Genomic DNA, 24,505 nt, shown 5'->3' with positions numbered 1-24,505 from the left:
ATTATAACTCAAAGGCTGAAGAAGAAAAATAATAAAATAAAATAAAATAACAGTAATTTGAAGTCAACTGTTCTTGCAGTTCTAAGTAACAATTCCCCACCAACCTCTTGTTTTTGGGCATTTTATTCACAGGAGTTTTAATGTGGGAAGTTTTCACAGAAGGAAAAATGCCTTTTGAAAATAAGTCAAATCTCCAAGTTGTGGAAGCCATTTCTAAAGGTTTCCGGCTGTATCGCCCTCACCTGGCACCCATGTCCGTATATGAAGTTATGTACAGCTGCTGGCATGAGGTGAGTGTCCTGCCTTTCCTGGTTGGCAGCCCCAGCACATGAAAGCAAACCTGTTCTCACCAACGTTACCCAAGACTCTCGTGGCAGTAAAAGCTGCTTGTCTTCTTAATGACCCTGAGGGACAAACATCTCATTCTATTTGAAACTCCCACTGTACAGTCATGTGTGCATTTTGTTTTTCACAGTGGCCTCTCTGCTGAGGAGCTCAGTATATCTGCCAAATCTTATCTTTCTAAGATGAGTTTTTGCAGAAACCGTTGGTGTTACTGAAGCCAAAACGATGAGATATGACCTTTTAAGAATTGGTCGGTGAACCCAAGGGTAGAACCACGGTTTGCTAAACTTCCACATTGAAAAAGAAGGCTGGTGTTTTATTTCCTTCACTCCACTTTGATTTTCCTTGCTTTTCAAGGTTGGAAGGAATGGGTTTCATCTCTCTATGGCACTTAAGACTCCTGCTGGAGAGAGAAAAGCAAACTAGAAATGAAAGCAGAGTGTGTGCCAGCAATCACCACTCAGAAATCATCTCTCAGGAGCCCCATTTCTTCTTTTGTTGAAATGCCAAGTTTAAAAATGAAGTAGAGGGGTTTCTGTCCCAGTTCTGCCTTTTCTGGGCACTGACTCAACACACCCCTCTGCTCTCATCAGACTCCCCTGCGGCTTTGAGAGCTCTATTCTCTTTGCCGCTGATGGTCTCGGGCTAGAAAAATCACAGCCCAATGAGAAGTTTCCTCCTGCCTAAAAGAAAAAAAATCACTCCATTCCTAGACCACAGACACTGGAAAAGCCAGTATTTCAAGAGCAATGTGCTTGTACCCATTTCAGGAATTATGAAAATTCCCAATGTATTAAAATATATTACACATGATTAATTGGTTCACAGGGAATCTTGAAAGATACAGAAAAATGTTAAGTAAGTCGTTGGGAGCAAACAGCTGTCTTAAGAACATCTTGCAATAACAACATAGAGAGCTCAGGAATATACACATGATAGTTATAATGGTTTGACTTACCAAAGTTCACCTTTACAACAGTACAAAAGTGGCATACACTCAATAGAAACCACATTTTTAATTTTGATTTTTTTTTCCTGGGATAGAAAAATGAGGTATGATTCTCTTGAAGGACAGTGGGCAGAGTTGGTAAGCCACAGCTCCCAGGCAGCCACATGATCACAGTGAACAACCAATACTCTAGGTTGGACAGTGTTACTAATCTATGATGTTCTATAGATTAGGTGAATTGAATGCATTTTTGAATTATAATATTTTCAACTTATGATGGACTTATTAGGGGATAAATTCATCATAACTCCAGCATATGTATATGAAACAATATACATGTATGTGTGCATAGAATACTTAGATTTTACGTATCTGTTGAATGTGAGACGGAGAAGGGGCAGGGGTAAATGGATGCTCCCACAAAGATCAACAAATGACCTCAATCTCAAACTGTCATTGGAAAACTGATTAAAACAGTGTTTTTATTATGTTGGCTTATTTGTTAGCAAAAGTTGACTTTGCCCATTACTTTGTGCCAAGTGTTTAAGCACCCCTAGATTCAAATGAGATCACATTACCATTGATAAACACATTTTATAGGCTCTGCCTGCAGAACTTCAGCCTCTTCAAGAGACTCCACAATTTATTTTTGGAGTCTCAGAGAGGACTCTAATGTGTGCTCTTATCGTCTGCTCTGTCCTTTTTGTTGGAACCCTCTGTTTATGAGCCACTAAGTGTGGTGTCTTCCCCCACCCTGCTGGCAGTGACCCGCATGAGAATGCAGATATTGTGAATAACTCCATTTCTTATAGATTTCAAGGATGCCGAAAACAACAGCGCCATTTCTTCTTCCTCACAAATCCAGAGCCAAATCACATCCATCAGTGAAATAGAAAAAAATGTTCTGATTCCTGGCTCCATGATCAGGGATTTTATTGACTGGGCCTAAAGACAGCACAGCCTGTGTCCCAGGATCCACAAAGTCACTCATGGAAACAAGTCTTTTGCTGTTTGAGTGAAATCCTTCTATGCCCTTATATGTGTCAGATCATCCAAATAGGGTTCCAGGGTGGTGCTGATGTCCGATAGATATTTCTGTAATGGTGGAAGTGTTCTGTATCTGCGTTGTCAATATTGTAGCTACCTCTGGCTATTGAGGACTTGAAAAGTGATTAATGTGACTGAAGAAGTGAACTTGAACTTTTATTTAATTTTATTTAATTTGAATTTAAACAACCACATGTGGCTAGTATTTATAGTTTTTTGTTTGTTTGTTTGGGTACTGGTTACATTCCCAGACCTTTTTATTTTTTTTTTTAACATGGGGGGGGGGGCCCTCACTAAGTTGCTAAGACTGACCTTGAACTTGTGATCTTCCTGCTTTAAACCCCAACCCACCCCAGAGTCTTGGATTGTAGGCATGCACCACCATGCCCAGCTAGTCAGTTCCAGCCATGTTATTTTTGCAGTAATCTTTACTCTTAAATTTTCACACTCTCGCCTTGTTCAAATGCAAATCACGCCATGGTGTATCAGCCAAGATGTCTTTCTCTTCTTTTTGTGGAGAACCAGGCTGGATCCCGTTCTCTGCCGACAAGATCCACAGCTGGTGTCTGAGTGTTATCAGTTGAGCTGACGTCTTCATCTCCCTTTTCCAGACCCCTAACGGCCGCCCAGCATTTACTGAGTTGCTACAAGTGCTCACAGAAATTGCAGAAACCTGGTGACCTGAAATGGAATGCCAACCCAGAGGATCATCTTGCGAAATTGTCACAAGAGCTGATCATGAGTGGGATGCCACTAAAGGGAATATCTTCCTGTAGAGCTGCTGATTCTTGGAAATAGGGCAGAGATCACAGGCTTTTCAAATTGTTTTAAGTTTGAGAACATTCTGACAATAGTTTTTTTCTGCATGTGTGAGAGGGATTTCTACACTCCTGTCTTATCTTTCACATCCTTATGTGAAGATGGAAAAAAGACTCTGTTATGGTTTAGATATTAGAGTCCCCCCAAAGCTTATGTGTGAGATAATGCAAGAAAGATTAGAGGTGAAATGAATGGTTATGAGAACCTTAATCTAATTGGTGCTTTAATCCTCTGATAGGGATTAACTGGGTGATGACTGTAAGAAGGTAGGATATGTCTGGAGGATGTAGGTCATTGGGGACATGACTTTGGAGTATTTATTTTGTCTGTGGTGAGTGGACTCTCTTTGTTTCCTATGGCCATGTCCTGAGCATCTGTACTCCACCACACTCTTCTACCATGATATTTGGCCTCACCTCAAGCCCTAAGGAATGGAGCCAGTTGTCTATGGACTGAGACCTCTGAAACCGTGAACCCTAAAATAAACTTTTCCTCCTCTAAAGTTGTTTTTATTGGGTTTTTTTGGTCACCACAGAAAAACGCTGACTAAAACAGGTTCCATAACAAATCTCCTAGTGACTGACTGCTCTTCATGGCGGTAGCTGAGAACCCTCAAGGGTACAGGAGAACCGGAATCATCCCAAGGCTAAGGAAATTTCTTTCCTAAAGAAGAGTGACTTTTGTACTTCAGTGTTCCATGCATAGAAGGTGAAAGTGGATTCTGCCAGGTCATGGAGTAAAGGAGCCTCTGTAGCAGAATTTTGTGCTTTGTAACTGTACAGATCTTTATAGAAATCATACCTTTAGGAACTACATGAAAGTGAGCATTCTGAAATGTCTTTAGTAAATCTTACCATATGTTATTTAACAGTCTTTTGTACATATGTGATTATTTTAGACATGGTTGCCTGTATTCCAGTTTTAAACATTATTATAGGACTTAACCAAAGTTCTCCTTTGAACAGACCTTGGTGATATTTCCATTTCCAGTGATGACCATTGTTAGGGGATTTCAGAACTGATTTCAATTCTGAGATTTCACACTGTGTACAAGTGAGATTGGACAAATTAAGAAACCTTATTTTGTCATAGTAAATGCCTCCTATACTTTTCTATAAGATGACTTATTCTTTCCAAGGCAGGAGACACAAAATAAGATTACCAAATGTGACATTGACTCATTATTTCTGATGTCTAGGACTTTGAATTCAAAATGAAATAACAAGCAATCATGATTAAATCTTACTTTCTTTTGCACTGTTTGTAGAAATGGTTGGATATTGGTTTTAATCATTCTAAGTGCTGCAGAAGTCCTATAAGAAGAAAGCACAAGTGTAATTACCATAAGGCTAACAATATATGTGTGTTAATTGTATACTCTCCCACCCTACATGATATTCTGGAGGAACATGGTTTATGATTCTCATTAGAGTCTAAGTTGCTGGTGGCTTTTAGATCATATTTTCTCCACTCAGAATTCTTTGAATATCAATGTGCTCAATAAATTTGCATTACATCAAATAAGAAGAAGGTACAAGAAAAAGATTTGATCAATCAAGTAGTGGTTTCAGAAATGTTTGCATGAGATATTGAGATATTTCTGACACTATCACACCCTTTCTTTTGTGACTCTGGCCATGGTGAAGAAAGAGAGAACACTCCAACTATTGAGACCTTAATTCAAATAAAACAAAGTTTATCTCAAGAGGGCAGGTGACTATTTTAACAGCAAAAGTGCACAATACAAAAACTAATGTGTTATCTGTATATGAAATAAGGTGGGTTTTTTTTCTATTTTTATTAAGCTTTAAACTCCTCATTCCCTTAAAAAAGAAAACCAACAAGAACAAATTAACAAAGTCCCAGAAACAAACAGTGAGAAGCTCGCACTCACTATAGGGCATCTGCCATCACTAAAGAGGTACAAAGTACAGAGCAAAGAGTGACACCCAGAGATAAGTCATTCTAAGGGGTCATGTGACTGCAACTGCACTTCCCAGAGTACATATTGGCAGTTGGAGGCAATCTTTACACCTTTGTTTTAACACTTCAGGAAAGTTTAAGATACTAAATTAGAAACAAGAATAACTAGAGCTATTTCTCAATAAATAAGACTCCAGATAAAGTGTGAATACAAATGTCTGTGACAGAGATGTTCCATTCCTTGTTTAGCTGAAGAAATAAAACAAAAATAAATAAAGAGGTTACCACACAACTTCTCCTGGGTATGGGCTATGTTTTGCAACTAGTCTTAATGTTTACTATTGACACAAGGTCTCTGTGGGTAGTTGAGACAGTACAATATTTAAACAGCTCTGCATGAGAAATGAACAAGTGTTTTAGGGACAGGTTGTACAGTCCTAAAAAGAGAGACAATAGGGGCTGGGGATATAGCTCAGTTGGTAGAGTGCTTGCCTCTCAGGCACAAGGTCAAATGGCAGAAAGGAGGTTTAGAAAAAATGGAAGGGATTTGGAGGCCAAGCAGGAGATATGATCAGTGAAAATTATTTGGGGGCAAGAATAGTCACAGGAATTTCTTTCTTTAGTAAACTTTTTATTGAAGTCCAATACATGGTCCCATCAACTCATAGATAATATGTGGAGACTGGCAAGCAAACTGACAAGATATGACAGCATTTCATCTACCACTAAGTTTTCTTAGCTTTGGAGAAGGATACAAGACAGGAAACAGAATACGCACAGCCCTCAGTCTCCATGCAAGTCTCCCAACTCTCCGTGGACTCGGATGCCTAGCTCCCCCCTCACCTGCCTAGAGTGTGCATGATTGCTGGGGATGAGGCCGTGCTCTGTGGCTCACCTTCATGGAAACAGTTTCCCTTGGTTGCCTACCAGTCATATAGGCTTACAGTCCACAGGTCTCTCAGCTCTTTGTGCTGTGCCTCAGATTACAGGTTTCACAATGTACATAACAGGGATCTGACTTGGCACCTGACATTCCAAATTTATCTTAACTTAGGTCATTTCCAAAGGACTGGTGCTGGGAGATAGTAAATAAAAAAGTTTCCCCAGGTAGACCTAGGTCTTGGAGATAAAGGGTACAGGCCTGCTATTAACCCTTTACTCACACATACATAAACACACACACAGACCATAAGTGTATAGCTTTCCTAACAGTCACAAAGTGAACACATCTGTGTAGCCAGACACAATCAAGAAGTGGCACATTCCAGAGTTGCAGGAGCCATTCTCATTCCCTATTCAATTCACTAACCCAAGAGTAATTAATATCCTGACTCCCAACACCATGAATTGGTATGGGCTATTTTTAATTTTTCATAAAGAAATCCTTCCATGAACAGAAGCCAGAACATGGATCTGCCATCTTTCACTCAATGTGTTCCTTTGACCTATCCATGTTGTATTCATGTTAAGTTATACTTATTCCTATTTCTGTGTTGTCTTACATTGTATAATTATTTCATTCATTTATTCTACTTTTGATGGGTATTTGAGTTGTTTCTGATTTTTAACTATTAAAATCAGTGTTGCTATGAACATTTTCCTACATGTCTTTTTGGTGAAAATATGTGTACATTTTTGTTAGGTATGAATGAAATTGCAGAGTACACACATAGCTTTTGTAAACAGTGTTAGTCAGTATTCCCAGGTGGATATAAACAAAGTCACAATAGCAGCCATGTGGGAGAGTTGCAGTTGATCCACATCCTCAACATCTGGACTCATCTCTATTGGCCTTGAAAAGGATGTAAGAGCTGTTAAGAGTTAAGTTGGCTCAGATTTGGTTCTGTTTGTTGAGCTGTTCTGTAATGTAATCACTTTCTCCCACTCTTTGTTGTTAGCATCACAGTGTGTTACATGTATAATCTAAAGTATGTAGTAATGGGGAGGATTGAAGACATTGTGTGACACAAAAGAGATAAAATTAGAGGTGTAATTCAGAATAAAAAAGGAAAAATTTGATAGAAGAATTTGGAGCTGGAGATCTAACAGATGTGAGCTTCTTTTCAACTGAGGGATCCACATACACGCACAAACACACACACACAAAGTTGGCAACTTGTGTCTCTAATTGCTTTGTAATGTGTATGGGTCTTGTTAAATGTTTGATGAGAAATTTGATAGGTTTGGCTAAACAAGTTTGGGAGTTAGTATTGGAGTCAGATGCACCGCTTGACCTATGGAAAAACTGGAGAAGGGCAGGGAAGGACAGAAGCAGATAAATAGCTGGATATGACATTCCTGAAGGCAGTAATAAACTAGAGAGCAGGAAGTTCTGTTTTCTTGGGCTGTCCATGATGGATCTTTCCTTCCCTGTTCCCTCTAGTTATTCAGTAGAGTGTGCTGGGATCATGACTGCTGTGTTTGAATGGATTTTGTTGCATGTGTGGGGAATGTACAGGATGTATTTCATATGTGGTTCTACATGATGCAGTACCAAGACCATATGAAACTTGCAGAAGCCTGAGAGGCAGAGGAAACTTCAGGCACATAAGGTGCCTTAGAATGTATCTATGTCTTTCAGAAGTTGGATACATATCAGTTGTGCACTTGCTACACTGAAGATGGGGTAGAGGTAGTTTCAGTCAGTTTAAATAGTTAACATCAGGGTTACAGATATTTAACTTCAAATCACCCTGGGTAACTTGGAGAATCAATGAGTTCACACCTGGGTGATAGTAGCATTAGTGGACAAATCCAGACGTAAACGGTATGAAATTTAGAACAGGCTATCTAACCGAAGAGAACCAGCAAATGATATAATGAAGGAGAAAAGCATGGTCTGGGACCAGGAAGAGTCATTTTTCTGAGCCACACCTGAAGAAGAATTTTAGTACTCCTTTTGCGAGAGGAAATTGAATGTCAACTGGAGAACCTCTGTTCTAATTTCAATTTGTAATATTTCTAAAACTTCACGTGTTGGAGGGTCCCCAGTACTGCAGGGTTCAGAGGTGGAAGTTGTAGGCAATAATTAGGGCCTCTGGTCTCATCATTGCGTTAATCCATTTGCTGGATTATACCATTGATAGATGAAGAGACTACTAGGAGAGGGAAACTGGTTGAAGAAAGTAGGTTATTGGGGAAGTGGCCTTGGATTAAATCTTGTCTCTGATTCCTCCCCACTCCCACATCTCTTTGCTGCCTAGTTGCCATGAACTGAGCAGCTTTCTTCTGCCATCTCCTTCTGCCATGATGCTCTGCCTCATCTCAGGCCCAGAGCTATGGAGTTGGCCGACCATGGACTGAACCTCTGAAACCGTGAGCCCAAAATAAACTTTTCCTCCTCTAAGGTGTTCTGGTCAAATATTTTTGTCACAACAAGAAACTGACTAACACAACCTCATAACAGAGATACCACACTCACAGAAAGCTGGTATAGAGTTATTCCACAATACTTAGTGTAAGAAGTTTAACATTGCTTTTCTGAATCAAATTAAATCTGGTCTGAGTCTCTCCCTTGCTGTGAATGTCGGAAATGTGTTAGAGGGAAGACACTATGCCTGACTCCCCAGGGAAGTACAAGAATCCTGAAGTTTCTTGCTGTATGAGCAACAGAGATGATGGTTGTGGGCAAAGAGAAGACTGTCCTGGGGTTGTATGTTTTGTTTTCCTTTCCAGAATGTAGCTGCCCCTGACTGTCTGCTTCCCCTGCAGGAAACTCCCATGCTGATAGTGTTCTCAGCTGCCAAAAGCCTAGCGACTGCTCTCTACAAAGCCTTTCCTCTAGTGCTCAGCCTTCCACATATTCATGGAATCATCTTCCCATCCTCAGAACTGCAGAGCTTTAGCTTTGACTGTTAAAGAATAAGTATTTTGACATTTGTTAAATGTTTTTTTTTTTTTTTTTTTAATTCAAGGAAATTGCAATGAGGGTCAAGGCTATTGTGGTAGGAAAGAAAAGCTAATCTCAACTCTGAATACAGCTAAAATAGCTGGGAGTCATAGCACTAGTGAGGGGGTCAGTGATACAAAGTTAACTTAGAAGAAATATCCCATCATGGAGGAAGGAATCTTGCCAAACTGGCTTAATAGGATTCTAACTCAAAGTAAGTCAGGGATTTTGATATTTGGCAAGGAAATCAGAAATTTGATCAGATATGCAGGGTGGAGAATTCCTGCTAAACTGACTTAGCAGGATGCTTGCTAAGCCAGGTCAAAGATGGCAGCAGATGGGGCCTAGTCGAGAAAAGGGCTCAGTGGAGCCTGACTTCAAATGGGTCAAGGGGGTAGTCTTTGTCATCTCCCATCATGTTAGCTGCCAGTCTCAGAGAAGACAGGCTCTCTATTTTTCAACTCTGAGAACCAGCCTCCACCTACTTTCCACCCATGTCCAGGTTAATCGGCCTCATTGGATCTAAATTTCATCCTGGGAAGTGTGATTTATTTCCATCCTGGGACGTGTGGGTGTTGTGAGGAGCACAGACCTTGAGCATCACAACCCTGCCATTTTCACCTGGAATGACAGTTTCCTTATTTCCTGACAAAATTCACAGAGAAACCAGAGCACCCAAGATGGTGTCCTATCAGTCGATTGTGTTTCCTTTAATAACAGATGCTGTTCCGTTGCCTGTATTGTTCTTTCCCCTTCTATCTGCCTTGAATTATGTTACTGTGAAAACATCTCTGGACACCAGCATCCCTAAGGGTGGAGGTGGGATAGATTTTTCAGGCTGCCTAAGGATGGGTTTGGGTGATGGACAGATTTCTCAACTCCCTTGGAGAATATGCTCCTTCCTGACTCTAGTTTCTCCAGACCCAAGTGTTCTTCCCCTGGTTCAGTGCTGTTCACATTTTGGGCTGAATAATTCTTAAACATGGAAGGGGAAAAAATTACATCTTTATTTTTACTGATCTATCACTAAATTTTAGCAGTTCTTACAATCTTAAATATAGTTGAAAAAAACCATTTTTTTCAAAACTAAGCTCTAGTACTTTCTATAAGCAGTTTTTGTGGCACTGTCAAAATATAATATTACTTTCATATCCTGTGGGAGTTGTTGCAGCTTTCTTGAGATTGAATTTACATTTATCACTTTTTCGATGTCATGACAGTTTTCAGGACTGCCACTGGATACAGTCATTTAACACTCACACAAAAACATATCATAAATACACACATTTGCTTTTTAAATATTTCAATAACTTTATTCTAATGGTTTCCTTTTTGGTTCTGTGTATTCTATTTTATGCATTTGAAAACATTATTCCACAAGGGAGGATAAAGTTTTCATCAGACTTCCAAAGGGATCTTTGGAATAAAAAAGATGAAGACTCCTGTTTGGAACAGGATTTCTGTATCTGGAGGAATGTTTGCTGAATCACACACAGACAATGGGTCAGCTGCTTACAGTTGGCTGAAAAGCAACCCCTGGGGATCTGCTTTGGCCAGTCCTGTGGGGTTCTTTCCCAATGTGCAGAGCCAGCCAAGCCCTGCACACCCTCAGAGCCATCTGCTTCTCCCTTTTCACACATTGTCAGGACTGGTCCTGGGTTCTAACCTGGGCATTCCCCTCCTCACCTGCCTTGTGTCTTTCACTAATTGTGATAAATTGCATCTCTATTGCCCCCACATTTGGCAGCAGAAAGAGATGCTGGATGCTGGCATTTCAGCCTCTCTTTTCCTCCAGCCTACCCTGGCTAGTTGGAGGGAAAGTGGTTCAATCATATCTTTCTGGAGGCCAGGGTGGTTCCATGTCACTTTCAAAAGACCAAACATAACAAAACTCCAATTTAGACTGGGTTTTCACCATCAGGAAAGGGGTATTACTGGCATCTAATGAGCACAGACAAGTGATGCTCCTAAACATCTTGTCATGCACAGCATTTCCCTCAACATCAATGAATTATCCTGCTCAAAATGTCAGTGGTGCCAAGGTTGAAAAGAGTAACATTAGGCCTTATGACTTCGGGTCCCAGGGGCGCAGACATTCATCCTATGATCAAAACTCAAGCTCCATTTCTCCTTCCTCAGGCTGCCTCCTCTTCCACCACTTCTTGAAGAAAAGAGAATGTTGTAATCTCACACCTGACCCTGATAAATTATACTATCCAGAGGGAGAGAACATCTTTGTCCAGGCCTTTCCACCAGAGTCCTGGCATTCTCTCTGTCTGGATTGGATCACTGCAGCCTCCTGGAACAAAATCTCTGTAGCCAGAGGCCCAAAGGGTTGATTGACTTAAGCCTCAGCCAGGTATTCTCTCAAGAGCCAGGGTGGAATCCACTCACCTGGAAGTCCTTTTATCTTGACCATAGGAACTGAGAGGTGTTGGGAGGGCCAACAGTGAAGGGGAGTAATGGATGCTGGAATGTTAACCAACAAATACCCGGCACTCTTCTCCTTCTAGAGTCATCTCTTGGTATCCTCAGGGACTTGATTCTAGGACCCCTGACATTACTCAAGTCTCTTATATAAAATGGTACAGTATTTGCATACAACCCTCACACTCCTCCTGTATACTTTAATCCACCTCTAGATTATTTATAATAGCTAGAACGATGAAAATACTACATACATAATTTATATTTTGTTCTTATTTTGTCTGTACACATTCAGTATAGATTAAATTTTTTTCTTTTTCAAATTTTTTGACTCAGGGTTGGTTGAGTCTTTGGAGGCTGGACCTGTGAATATGGAGAGCCACATGTATTCTCTTGTTTTCTGGCCATTTCACATGTTGCCTACCTTCTTCTCTAGTAACAAGTTGGAGTTATTCAGCTATGAAACATGTTTCTTTTTATTCGTTTTTTTTATATATGACAGCAGAATGCATTACAAATCTTATTACACATATAAAGCACAATTTTTCATATCTCTGGTCGCATACAAAGTATATTCACACCAATTCGTGTCTTTATACATGTACTTTGGACAATGATGACCATCACATTCCACCATCATTTCTAACCCCGTGTCCCCTCCCTTCACTCACCCCTCTGCCCTGTCTAGAGTTCATCTATTCCTCCCATGCTCCCCCTCCCTACCCCACTATGAATCAGCCTCCTTATATCAAAGAAAACATTTGGCATTTGTTTTTTTTTTTGGGGGGGGGGGATTGGCTAATTTAACTTAGCATTATCTCCTCCAACTCTATTCATTTACTTGCAAATGCCATGATTTTATTATCTTTTATTGCTGAGTAATATTCCATTGTGTATATATGCCACATTTTTTTTATCCATTCATCTACTGAAGGGCATCAAGGTTGGTTCTACAATTTAGCTATTGTGAGTTGTGCTGCTGTAAACACTAATGTGGCTGTGTCCCTGTAGTATGCTGTTTTTAAATCCTTTGGGTATAGACCGAGGGGAGGGATAGCTGGGTCAAATGGTGGTTCCATTCCCAATTCCAAGGAATCTCCATACTGCTTTCCATATTGGTGCACCAATTTGCAGTCCCACCAGCGGTGTATGAGTGTGCCTTTTCCCCCACATCCTCACCAACACTTAATGTTGTTTGTATTCTTAATAGCTGCCATTATGACTGGAGTGAGATGGTATCTTAGATTTGCATTTCTCTAATTGCTAGCGATGATAAACACTGTTTCATATATTTGTTGATTAATTGTATATCCTCTTCTGAGAAGTGTCTGTTCAGGTCCTTGGCCCAGTTTTCTCCAGCACTTTAGAGATTTGTAGTCATCTGAGGGTACACTTTCTCACAACTAGAGAACCTTAAAAATATATAAATATGTTTTAGATAGCTGAAAATCTTGTGTGGTCTTAGGACCCCTGTAGTGGGCAGCTTCTACTACACTAAGCTTCCTGGGAAAGTTGAAAATGCAGTTGAAGCCTCTGCTTGGATCAGAGCATTGTCCTCTGTCACCTGAGCACATAGGCTTACAGATTTCTTTTCTGCCATTCCCCGGTTCCCTCATGCTGCCTGACCCCCTTGCTTATCCCTGCACATGCTGGGCCCATTCTTAGTTATCTCAGGGCCTTTGCACCTGCTGTTTCCTTTTCGAGCATGGCTTCACCTAGAGAGCTGCATGACTTCTTTCTTCATCTCTTCTGGTTGTCACCCTCAAACGTCACCCTCTCCTGTATCTGTCTCCAACCTCATTATTTAAAATTGCAACCCTACCATGGATATTCCCTGTCTCCCTTTTCTGTATGCTTTTCCCTGATAGTTCTTTACACTATATAACAAATCCTATATCTTTCCTTATTTACTTGGTTTAATGTCTGCTAATTATCCTCCATCCCCAAACTATAACATTTGTGAGGGCAGGTATTTTTGTTTATTCACTGCTGTATCCCAGGTCCTAGCACAGAGTCTAGCATAGAGATGAGCTAAGTAAATATTCACAAAATGACCTAATGGAATAAAAGTTGTGGAATCATCCAGAAGCTCCATCTCCCAGAGACAGGAGCAGGCTGGTGAGCAGCTTTCCTCTTGGGATTCTGGAACAATCCATTGCTTTTGCACTGTTTTTCTGTCTGGTTCCATCTGATGACCTCAGGTAGTCAGCAGTCCTTTTTGGTACAGACCTGGCTTTTTCCCTGAACAATTTGGCTTACACACAATTTTCTATATTCCCTTTCCCTATTTAAGTAGGCAAGGAAAAAAAATGTATTATGTTAGGGACTGACATCAGATTAAAGACAATACATCCACATAAAAATCTGAATCTATATTTTGTGGACAGATAAATGCTTAATAGAGGAAGCAGATTACCCTTCTGTCTGCAGCAGGGATGGAAGTTTTCTCATACTACTCCTAGACGTGCAGACAACTTATAGCTACTTTATTTTGTCTATAACTTCTCTGCTCCATGGGCCCCTGCTGGCTGCGTAGCACTGAGAAATTTGATTTAGTTTAACCCTAAGACTTTAGTCCAGTGCAACAATGAAAATATTTTCCTTAGGTAGAGTAGGTAGTCTCTCTGATTTTGCCTCTCCCTCCCTCTGTCCCTGCCCAATATAGTAGCTGGGCATAGAGGGGAAAGAGGTGACTTTATCCAGGGATGATATTAAAAATATTTAACAACTGATTTGGCACAGGTACAGATCAATTGGAATGAATGCTGACTGCCCAAACTGCCAAAATCAGTCTTTTCAATGTGGACTGTGGCCATCGCCCTGGCAAGGTGACCTTGCAGTGGTGAAGGGAAGGGGAAAGGCTATTTGTACCAGAGCAGTGTCCCCTGGCACCTCTGGTCTCCCAACAACATTTCTTATCACTCTGGTTTTGGCCTGCACTGCTGGCATTTGCAGATGTAGTTGGTGACTGGTGTGGGCTGGTCTCCTGACCTGGCCAGGGTATGGAAGCACTTCCTGGATGACATGACCTCACTCTAGATCTTCCCAGCCTCAGCTGCCTGGAGGCTGCAGGTCACCTTGCCTTGCAGTGCTGGGGATTCACAATGGTGCTTCTTGTTCTCAGCGCAGCTGCTCCCAGGATCCCATCCTGAGCACACATAGGAACTTCTAGGTCCTGAGTAGAACAAGGGCTCTGAGTAGAACCCCAAAGCTGGGCCTCCACACTCCCACCCCTGCCCTTACCCTCTTGCTTAATCATGTCATGAGGCACAGTTTTTCTTACCAGGGCTGTTTTCCAGACTTGGGCAGTGACTGTGTGTGAGGTAACCCCATCCAGGAATCCACATAGAAATCAGAGCCAAAGTCTTCTCTTCTGCCCTTTCCAGTCCTCTCCACCCAGCCCTCCTATCACAGCAAGACCTTCAACCCACCTCCACCATTCTCCCTCTTCTGCCCACAAACCACCAGGCTTGAGGAGGTGAGCTTTTCATTTCCTCTTCCTGGTGTGGTTCTTCTTTTACTCTCGAATGATCTGAGGGCTTTTAAAAAATACTTGTTGCCCATGTCCTGTCTTATCACCACTCCCTCCCAATTCTGACTTAACTACTCTGGGTAATGTGAAAATCAAGCACCTCGTATGATTCCAATGGGCAGCCAGGGTTGAGAGTCACTGCTCTAGGCCAGTCATTCTTAAATGTCACTGCTTATTAGAATCACTGGGTGAACTTTGAAGCATACTGATGTCCAGGCTGTGCTGTGGGCCAATAGAATCAAAATCTACAAGGCAGGCATTGGTATTTTTCAGGCTCCCTGGGTTATTTCAGCGGCAGCCAAATATGAAAACCAGGATTCTTCTAGCTCAGTTCTTCTCAAACTTTAATGCATGTGCAACCAATTCCGAACTTGTTAGGATGTAGATTCTGATTCAGAAGGTCTGAGGTAGGGCCTAGATAATGACAAAGGTGCTCGTCCTAGGACAATATTATTCTTCCTAGGGCTACATTTCTTCCTCCAGCCCTTTTAGCTAACAGCAGACAGGAAGAGGTTATAAGTAAATGGAGGTATTTTAAAAATACTGTGCCCACTGCAGGTGGCAATAGACAGCTTCCTAGTAGACCCTGGGTTTATCTTCCAAAAGTCAGCTACATTCATTCTTCCTGTTTGAAAAGCGAAAATACTCAGTTTTCTAGACATTCTTAAATCAAGAACAAGCACATGAGAAAGTTCCAAATAATTAGATAGAGACAGAAGTGTTTGAGGAGGGTTTCCCTTACCAAATAAAAAGCCCAATATCACTAAAAAACAAACAAACAAACAAACAAACAAACAAACAGCCTTATGGAAGTGTCTCTTTCTGCTTGAGATATGGCTTTGGGAACTGAAGGTATAGTCCCAATCTGTGATTCTGATGAAACATTTATGAAGATGAAGACCCAGATATAGGCTTACCAAATAAAATGAGTTGCCAGATAACTCAGAATATGAGACAAAGAAGTAGTTTTAATGTATGTGTTGTGGTCACTCTCTAGGTTGTCACCTCCAGAAGTGGATCGACTCCTATATTACACCATTTTCTGTTACCATAACAGAAAATACAATACATAAAGTTAGGCACTTTATCAAGCTTATTTAGCTCACAATTTTGGAAACTGAAAGTCTGATCAAGCGCTCCCTTTAGTTCAACCTCTGGTGGGGGCCCCTTGTTTGTGTCTCATCATGGAGGATGGCATGGTGGTGAAAGAGGAAGCCAGACATGGGGAGGGTCTAATCTTATTCTTTTATAATTGACCCTTTTTATGAGGATCTCAAGCTTGTGTGATTTGAACTTGTATCAGTCACCAAAAAAGAAAAGAAAAAAAAAAAAAGGAGCACCCAGGCTTTTTCTCCATCTTGCCCAGGTGTGGGTGGGGCAGAGAAGAAGGTGGGGGGGGTAGGCAGGGAGGAGAGGCACGGGGGGGGGGGGGCTTGAAAGCCATCAGCAAACAAAAAATGGGGTCAGACTCTTTATTACCAAAAATGTGATACAAATATTGCATGGGATGTGATTATACTAAAACAAATTCATTATTTATCTGAAATTCAAATGTACTAAATCTGGCAACCTTACCTATGAAGTATGAAGACAGAGTCTTGGTTCCTCCTAGAATGGTTGAGCCATGACATCAATTTTGAAGCTTCCACATCAAGACTTGGATTGAGCTCCTATTTCTTCAAGCCACCATTACCCAGAGCCAAGTCTTTTCCTAAATAATACATCTCCACTGACGCTTCTGAGGGTAGATTCTGTACTGTACACTTCTACCTAGAAATCTTTACCAAGTCCTTAATTCTACAAAAGATGCTAAGAGTAGCAGCCATTACCAATGCCAAAGACCAGCCCACCAGTCTTGCTTTGCTACTTCTTAGTTCCCTATGTTATTTGCCAGCTTGTATTTATTTCCTCTATAAAATGGGGATGATAGTCTATATCTTACAGAGTTGTTAGAATTAAATAAGACTGTATGTGAGATACTTAGCATAGTGTCATCGTAAGTACTTAATGAGTTTTAGCTAATATTTAGTTTTTTAATTCAAATTATCAAATTGCTTGCTATGGGCTGAATGTTTGTAATCCACCCCTCCAATGTTATTTATTGAAGCCCTAACTTTCACTGTGATGGTATTTGGAAGCAGGGCCTTCGGGAGGTAGATGAGGTTAGATTTAGATGAGGTTCTGAGAGGGAAGCATGCACATAAGAGACACATCCTGAAGCTTTTGTCTTTCCCTATACTGTGTAGAACATGGCAAGAAGTTGGCCATGTCCAAGCTAGGAAGAGAGCCCTTGCCAGAACCTCCATGCTGGAACTCTGATCTAGCCTCCAGAACTGTGGGAAATAACTTTCTGTTGAGTGAATCAGTCTATGATATTGTGTCATGGCAGCCCAAGCTGACTAATACAAAAATACTTTATTTTAATCATTGTAAATAAACATTTCAGGTGTGTTACGAATAGCATTGTTAAATTACCTTTGTTTTTCGAAAAAGAGTGCAAAGGGTAAGGATCACTGTTGGGGGACAGTGGAAACAAATGATGTATCTCATTTCAAAGATTGCTGAAATCTAAGAAATTGAGAACAACCACAACCACAGAACGTGTATATTGTATTTCAGCACTTTTTAAAAAAACAGCTCTGAAGTTGGGATGCAATTTATAATAGGTGAAGTCTTAGATTAGATCTGTGGTTTTCAACCCTAGGTGCATATTTAAGTCATCTGGGGAACACCAAAACAGACATGTAGACCAATGGTATAGAATAGAAGACAGAGACAAACCCACACAAATACATTTATCGCATACTAGGCAAAGGTGCCAAAAACATACATCGGAGAAAAGATAGCCTCCTCGACAAATGGTGCTAGGAACACTGGAAATCCATATGTAGAAAAATGAAACTTAAACCTCTATTTCTCACCTTGCACAAAACTCAACTCAAAATGGATTAAAGACTTTGGCATTGGACAAAGACCCTGTGCCTAATAGAAGAAAAGTAGGCCCCAATCTACATCATTAGGAACTGGCTTCCTCAACAAGACTCCTAAAGCACAAGAAGTAAAATCAAGAACCAACAAATAGGATGGAATCAAACTAAAAGGCGTCTTCACAGGCAAAGAAAACAATTAAGATCATGAAGAGAGAAGCTACAGAATGGGAGAAAATCTTTGCCACCTGCATCTCAGATAGAGCATTAATCTCCAGGATATACAAAGAACTAAAAAAAAAAAAAAAAAAAAAAAAAAATTAACACCAAGAAAAAAAAAAATCCCAATCAGTAAATGGATGAAGGAACTGAACAGGCACTGCTATGTGGATGCTAATTCACAATAAGGGGGAAGAATAGAAGTACTTTGGATGAGACAAAGGGGAATGAAGGGAAGAGAGAGGCAATGAGAATAAGAAAGATAATAGAAGGAATCGGACATTACTTTCCTATATGCATATATGAATACATGGCCAATGTAATCCCACATCATGTACAACCAGAATGGGAAGTTATACTCCATATATGTATAATATGTCAAAATACATTCTACTGTCATGTTAATAAGAACAAAATTTTAAAAATCATCTGAGAAGAATTTAACAAATATTGTGCACTTGATTCCACCCACAGATTTTCTATATAATTGGCCTGGGAGGGACCCCAGACAAGGAAATTAAAAAAAAAAAAAAAAAAAAACTCTTTAGGCAAAGGTAATTGTGCAGCTAGGGCTAAAATTCGTTGTAGCAGATAAAATAGTTTGTGTTTCTGTTTGCATTGGGCTTCTTATGAGATTTATTAAGAGATGGAACAAAATAAGAAAGAGACATTCCTCCAATGCTTGGTGAGTAACTACTTTTTAACAGCTATCTCTACATGTCCTCACATGCTCTAGCTGGCTTTCCTGTGATTTCACTGTTGGACAAGGGTTAAAAGCAATGTTAGTTACCAGAACAGTTATGGAATCAAAGTTACAGACAGCAGAGCAAATATAATACCGTATTACCAAAGCCCGAAGCTGAGTGCTAGAACTTAACAGCTTCTTCTCACTTGATTTCAATATCTATTCTCAGTACGAAATAGTTAAGTTGCTGAGAAGCTAATACATCTGATCAGGGGACCATGCTACATGCAGAATTCCACTAAATTCAGGAAAGAGCCAGAAGTTCAAATATTTTAAAAGGGCATTTGTTATTTTGTGGAGTCTGCTAGTTGATTAGTGAAATGAAAATCAGGGCTAGTTTGTTTGTTTTTCACCAAAGTCAGCCTCATTTTGTTGTCTGCTTGGTAACAGAATTGCATCTGTTCCTACATGGTGCCTATTTGGCATCTCACCTGTTTGACCTCATTCATGATTGCAAAATTATCCCCTTTAAAAATCACCACACACAGAAATGTGTTGGGTAGAAGTGGTTAATCTTCACACTGTTGTACTGTGATTTGCTAGGATATTGTGAAAGTAGATCACATGTTCATATTGTGGGTACCTCCAGTCCCAGCTACTCGCCATTGTACGCAAAATAAATAGTTTAACACTTGGTCTTGTTTGACCAGCTCCTACACACTTTATTTTTCCCCTTTGCTGCAGGCTAATCTTCAATCAGCAGGTGCCTCCCTCTAAGTGAAATTGAATCGTGCATAACCTGAATTGCATTGAATTCCTTAAGTCTGTCTCATTCTAAACCAGTTTGGTTCTCACAGTGAGACAACATTAGCATATTAGTTGATGCTTTTCCTCCCTTTGGCCCAAGTGAACTCAATACAGCAATCTCTCTTTGCTGAGTGTCCTAGTCTCAGTACTTGCTGAAAAGACAGAATCACTGCATTACTTAAACTTACTCTCCAGGATCCTGAAAAAGACTCTCCTAACTAATAGAGAGCTTTGCCCATTTCTCCGTGCATGCAAGATTACTCAGAAGGAATTAAGTTCAAGCGAGATAACCTTGGTAAATAAAGCCCCATTGCATTCTGCCCATACCATTTTTTTTTTTTTTTGTCTCTTTCCTCCAAGTCTTGTTTATTATAGCACAATTTTACAGTTCCACAGGTTAACAGAAGAGAGATCTCTTTTATTGATTCCACCAAGCATAAGAAGCCCAATGCAAACAGGAACACAAACTATTTTACCTGCTACAAGGATTTTTAGCCCTGGCTGTCCAATTACCTTTGCCTGAAGAGGTTTTGGCAATACAATGAAATTTAGTAGTGAAAAACAAAGGCAAAATCTAATTGAGAGAAGGGACCTTTGTGAGCTGGAGGGCTGTTTTGCCCATTCCTGGTGTATGGAAACAACCTGTTTTGTTGGATGTAGCTAAGGGTCTCCTTGAGTTTACTTTCTGGATGTTTGATAGGCACAATTAACATGGGAAGCAGCTGCATATCATTACCCCATAGCCAAAGCAATTCCAGAGATGAGCTAATGGATTTCTCCACACAGACTAAATGACCAGGGCCCTGATTTGGTTTCTGTGGTTGGTGAGTACCTCCAGAAAGCATTCTCAGAGCAGTCCACAAACTTTTTGGTTTAGCTGTGTGCCATTTACTGACAATCAGGAGTTACTGGCTGGATCATGGGACCAGAGTGTGGCAGGGAATTCTGGAAAGAGAAATGGCTCCTCTACCTCCACTGCCAACTAGCCTTTCTGTTTCCCCCAGTCAAGAGGTTGCTGGGGCCTACACCTGGCTGCTGTGCAGAAGGCCTCACTGTGGACTAGTGGATGTCCCATGGGGAAAGCTGATGTGAGACTTTGTCTCCTGATGCTAGACATTCACCTGAGGCAGTTGGAAACTGAGGGTCCTGGAGTAGATGGTAAAGTGGAGGCTCCTGAGAAGAGCTTGGCCCCCAGAGATCTGGGAACCCTCCTTTCCCTCAACTGCCTTGGAGGATCCATGCTACGTCAAAGTTCTCTCCTACGTGAATAGCATTTATAGAGAGATTCAGTTCTCAAGAAGAAAACTTCTTCATGAGTTGTGAACTGAATCCAGAAGAGGCTCAGGGAGTCAGTTCTCTCAGCTGTTTCCCCCCACCCCCAACCAAAGTTTTCAATTGGCAGAAAAAATAAATATTGCTCTTTTGTTAAAAGGAAAATTTAAGAATCTTTGTGACCCAAGCATACCTCTTAATGGCTTCCTTTACGCTATAGTCAGGACATTCATGTGTTTGGTACCAGCCTAGCTTGCTGAGGAAGCCTGTCCTTAGTTCTGACTCGCCTGTGGATGCTTTATTCTTATACACAGCAGCCCCCACCAAGCCCTTCTCACGTAGGTCTTACTCCACTGACTCAGCCATTGGGGTGCTGGAGGTTTGGGTGTTGGACCTCATTCTAATTATTGATTCAAGGAATAGCACAGTAGGTTTCCTTGTTTCTGAAATAGTGATGAGATAAATAATTCTCGTACTAGACAATTCATTTCTCTGAACTGGAAACAAAGGAGGAAGTTGTTCTCAAACATGCGTTCAAGCCAAAACAGGGAAAACTATTTACATGGCATGTATATTGTGTTAGGTACAAGTCAGCCAGAGGTGCTCAGGTTATATGCAAATACTACACCATTATAAATAAAGGACTTGATCATCTGCAGGTTTTGGTATCTGCAAGGGGTTCTGGAATCAATCCGATTAGATGGTTGAATTAGAATCAACCCTGTAGATGGTTGTATTTTCTTTTTTTAAAAAGAAACTGTTATTGAACTGAGGGGAGATTTCATTATATTGACTACTTTCAACTCCTGTCTGATTCAATGAAATCACTGAAGGATAAGACAGTTTCTTTTGTTGAGGTGCCAAAGCTATTGTCCCACGGGAGATAGTTTTGTGAACAGCCTTCTAAAAACAAATTTCAGTAATAAGGAAAGCGAAAAGGTAAAATAAACATCAGTGCAGGCTTTCTTTTAACTGTGGAGCCTTCTTTTAATTTCAAAACAAGGATATCTTTGCCATTACATATGTGTACCATCTATAAACTCTAAAAAGCATAATTAAACCACATTATTTTATTACAAATGAAAAATATACATAACCATTTAAAAGGTATAAACTTCCTAAAATAAACATTATTTATAAACATCTAAAAATATACCATTTCATGAACATGATTTATTTAAAATATATGAGGACATTTCATATATACTCAAATAAATTATTTTTTCACAAAGCTTTGTTGGAAGGTAAAAATAGCATTTAGTTCTGTTTACTGGTGTTTATTAAGAAAAATTAAATGTTTTTGTTGTGTTAATTTTGTACTGCTATTGAGATAGTATAATGCTAGAATGTACTTTCACTTGTACTTAAAGTGAGTTAATGTGACATATATTGAGAAAAGATAAGGGATTTACAACAACTGGCATTCAGTGTTCCTTACCTTTCTAATAACAAGACTGTGAGAATTAAAATTTTGATTCAAAGAGAACTGAATTTTCTCAAGTGCCTATTATATACTGGACATGATAAAAGTGCTTTCCATGTATTTGGCTTAATAGTTTTAAAAATAGGTGTTAACTTGATTTCATGTTGCTAAATCTAAAGGATTTTATAAACATTCTGTAGTCTGAACTAAAAATAAAATCATTAACCATTGACATAAGAGTCAATTAGAAGTCAAAATAAAACCGTTAACTTCACAGAACTAGGAAAAGCTTTCAATTTGTCTTGTGCTCACCTAACTTTATAATCCTTAACAACACATGTACTAATATTCATATAATAAATCCTAAGGTATCTATATGATGACAATTAAAACATATCTATTGAAATATATACATATATAAAACAACTATAGAAGAATAATATAGTATTAATATAGGAATCCAGCATTTACTCTTCCATAGATAGTATCTTCTGATTTGGGGAAAGAAATCAATTTTTGTGTTAGATCTGCAGCAACATTTTAATGTTTTTTAGTGCATATGCCCACCATTGATTTTTATAGAGAGGTTTTCAAATAGTTCATTGTTTCTCCACATACTCAACACATGAAATTGTTCTCAGTCTTTCTCCTGGGCATTTATGTCGACACCAGTTCATTTTTCAATCCAGGTACACGTGGATCCCTGTGTTACAGGGACTTTTGACCTTGGCACAATGTACCAAGGGCAGAATTGGCATTGAAGTGGTCAAGTAACAGGTAACATTTGGTAAATGTCTGAAACTTAAATTCATTAGAATAGAGAAATACCACAGCCTCAGGTTAAATGTCAAGAAAAATGCTATTAATTTCCTCACCAAGAAGGTATCCTGGAGAAACCAATAAAGTTTTCAATACTAAAAAGAAGAGTGCTAAAAGAATTTCTACAATTTTTTCACATATTACCTTGTCTGAAGATACTTTTCATACAAACTGTGTTCATAGCTTATATAGCTGATGTACAGGTAAAGCGAACCAGCAATGCACAGAGTAAACACATTTAGCCTGAGGTATCAACCCATGAATTTTCAAAAATTTAGAATGCCTGGAGTTGCACTCAACACTAAACTACGTTGAAGACTCTAAAGCATTTTAAGACTTTGCAGTCATCCCAGGTCATCACAGTGAATGTCAGTCACAGTTCAGCAGAACTGTAGAAATGCTGAAGTCAGTTTAATAGAATTCTGAAAAGCACAGGTTACTATTATTACCCTGGGTATGCTTGAGCTGGCTCAAAAAGGAAAAACAAAACTGATAATGTTTGATGTTAGGGCAGAAAAAAAATTCAGTCAACCTAAAATTTTCTTTTCAAATGCAACTTTTTGATCAAGATTTTTGTTATGTTTTCAGAGAAATAAGTTTAGTCTAGAATTAAGATAGGTAATGTCTTTTCAATAAATCAAGAGTGAGGGGAAATCTGTCTATAAACACTAACAACAACCAAAAACTTATTTTTGCCTAGAATCTGGAATGAGATAGAAAAATTGTATGGAAGTTTTAATATGTACAAGATATTCCCTATAGTAGCCTCTGAGGTCTTCATAATTTTCAAGGAAGTTCACTCTCTCTCCTGCTCTCCCCAAATGCTTTTCTTTCTTTCTTTCTTTCTTTTTTACTGTTTCTTTTTTATTTGTTTATTTATATATAATAGTGGAATGCATTACAACTCTTACTACATATATAGAGCTCAATTTTTCATATCTCTGGTTGTATACATAGTATATTCACACCAATTCATGTCCTCATACATGTACTTTGTAATGACCATCACATTCCACCATCATTAATTACCCCATGCCCCCTCCCTTCCCCTCCCACCCCTCTGTCCTATCTAGAGTTCGTCTATTTCTCCCATGCTCCCTCTCCCTATCCCACTATGAATCAGCCTCCTTATATCAAAGAAAACATTTGGCATTTGTTTTTATTTGGATTGGCTAACTTCACTTAGCATTATCTTCTCTAACTCCATCAATAAGCTGCATGGAAAACATGGTCAGGATGAATTTAGCAGAAAAAGGCTGTCCAGCACTTGTTGTGGTAGGATAGGCCTATTTTGAGAAGTTAGTAACTGATTACAATTTCCTTATTAAGGGTGAAAGTAAAATTTCAAGAGAATCATTAGCATAATTTCTTCCAATTTTTCAAAAAGATTTTTCTAGTTGTTTTAAAACAGTCTATGGAAAA

At 39.6% G+C, this 24,505-nt stretch overlaps 1 protein-coding gene across 2 annotated transcripts in view; it reads left to right on the top strand.

Annotated features, from left to right (window-relative positions):
• Positions 1-3,021, top strand: part of Txk (TXK tyrosine kinase) — a 41,328-nt gene extending 38,307 nt beyond the window's left edge. For both annotated transcript variants that reach the window (XM_076864244.2, XM_076864243.2), the window contains 2 exons: positions 133-290; positions 2,953-3,021. In XM_076864244.2, coding sequence (XP_076720359.1) covers positions 133-290; positions 2,953-3,021 — 227 coding nt within the window. The remainder of the gene's footprint in view (positions 1-132; positions 291-2,952) is intronic.
• Positions 3,022-24,505: the final 21,484 nt, after the last annotated feature.

The sequence above is a fragment of the Callospermophilus lateralis genome, chromosome 8, assembly GCF_048772815.1.
Source record: "Callospermophilus lateralis isolate mCalLat2 chromosome 8, mCalLat2.hap1, whole genome shotgun sequence".
Lineage (NCBI taxonomy): Eukaryota > Metazoa > Chordata > Mammalia > Rodentia > Sciuridae > Callospermophilus > Callospermophilus lateralis.
This window is presented reverse-complemented; position numbering and strand designations above follow the sequence as displayed.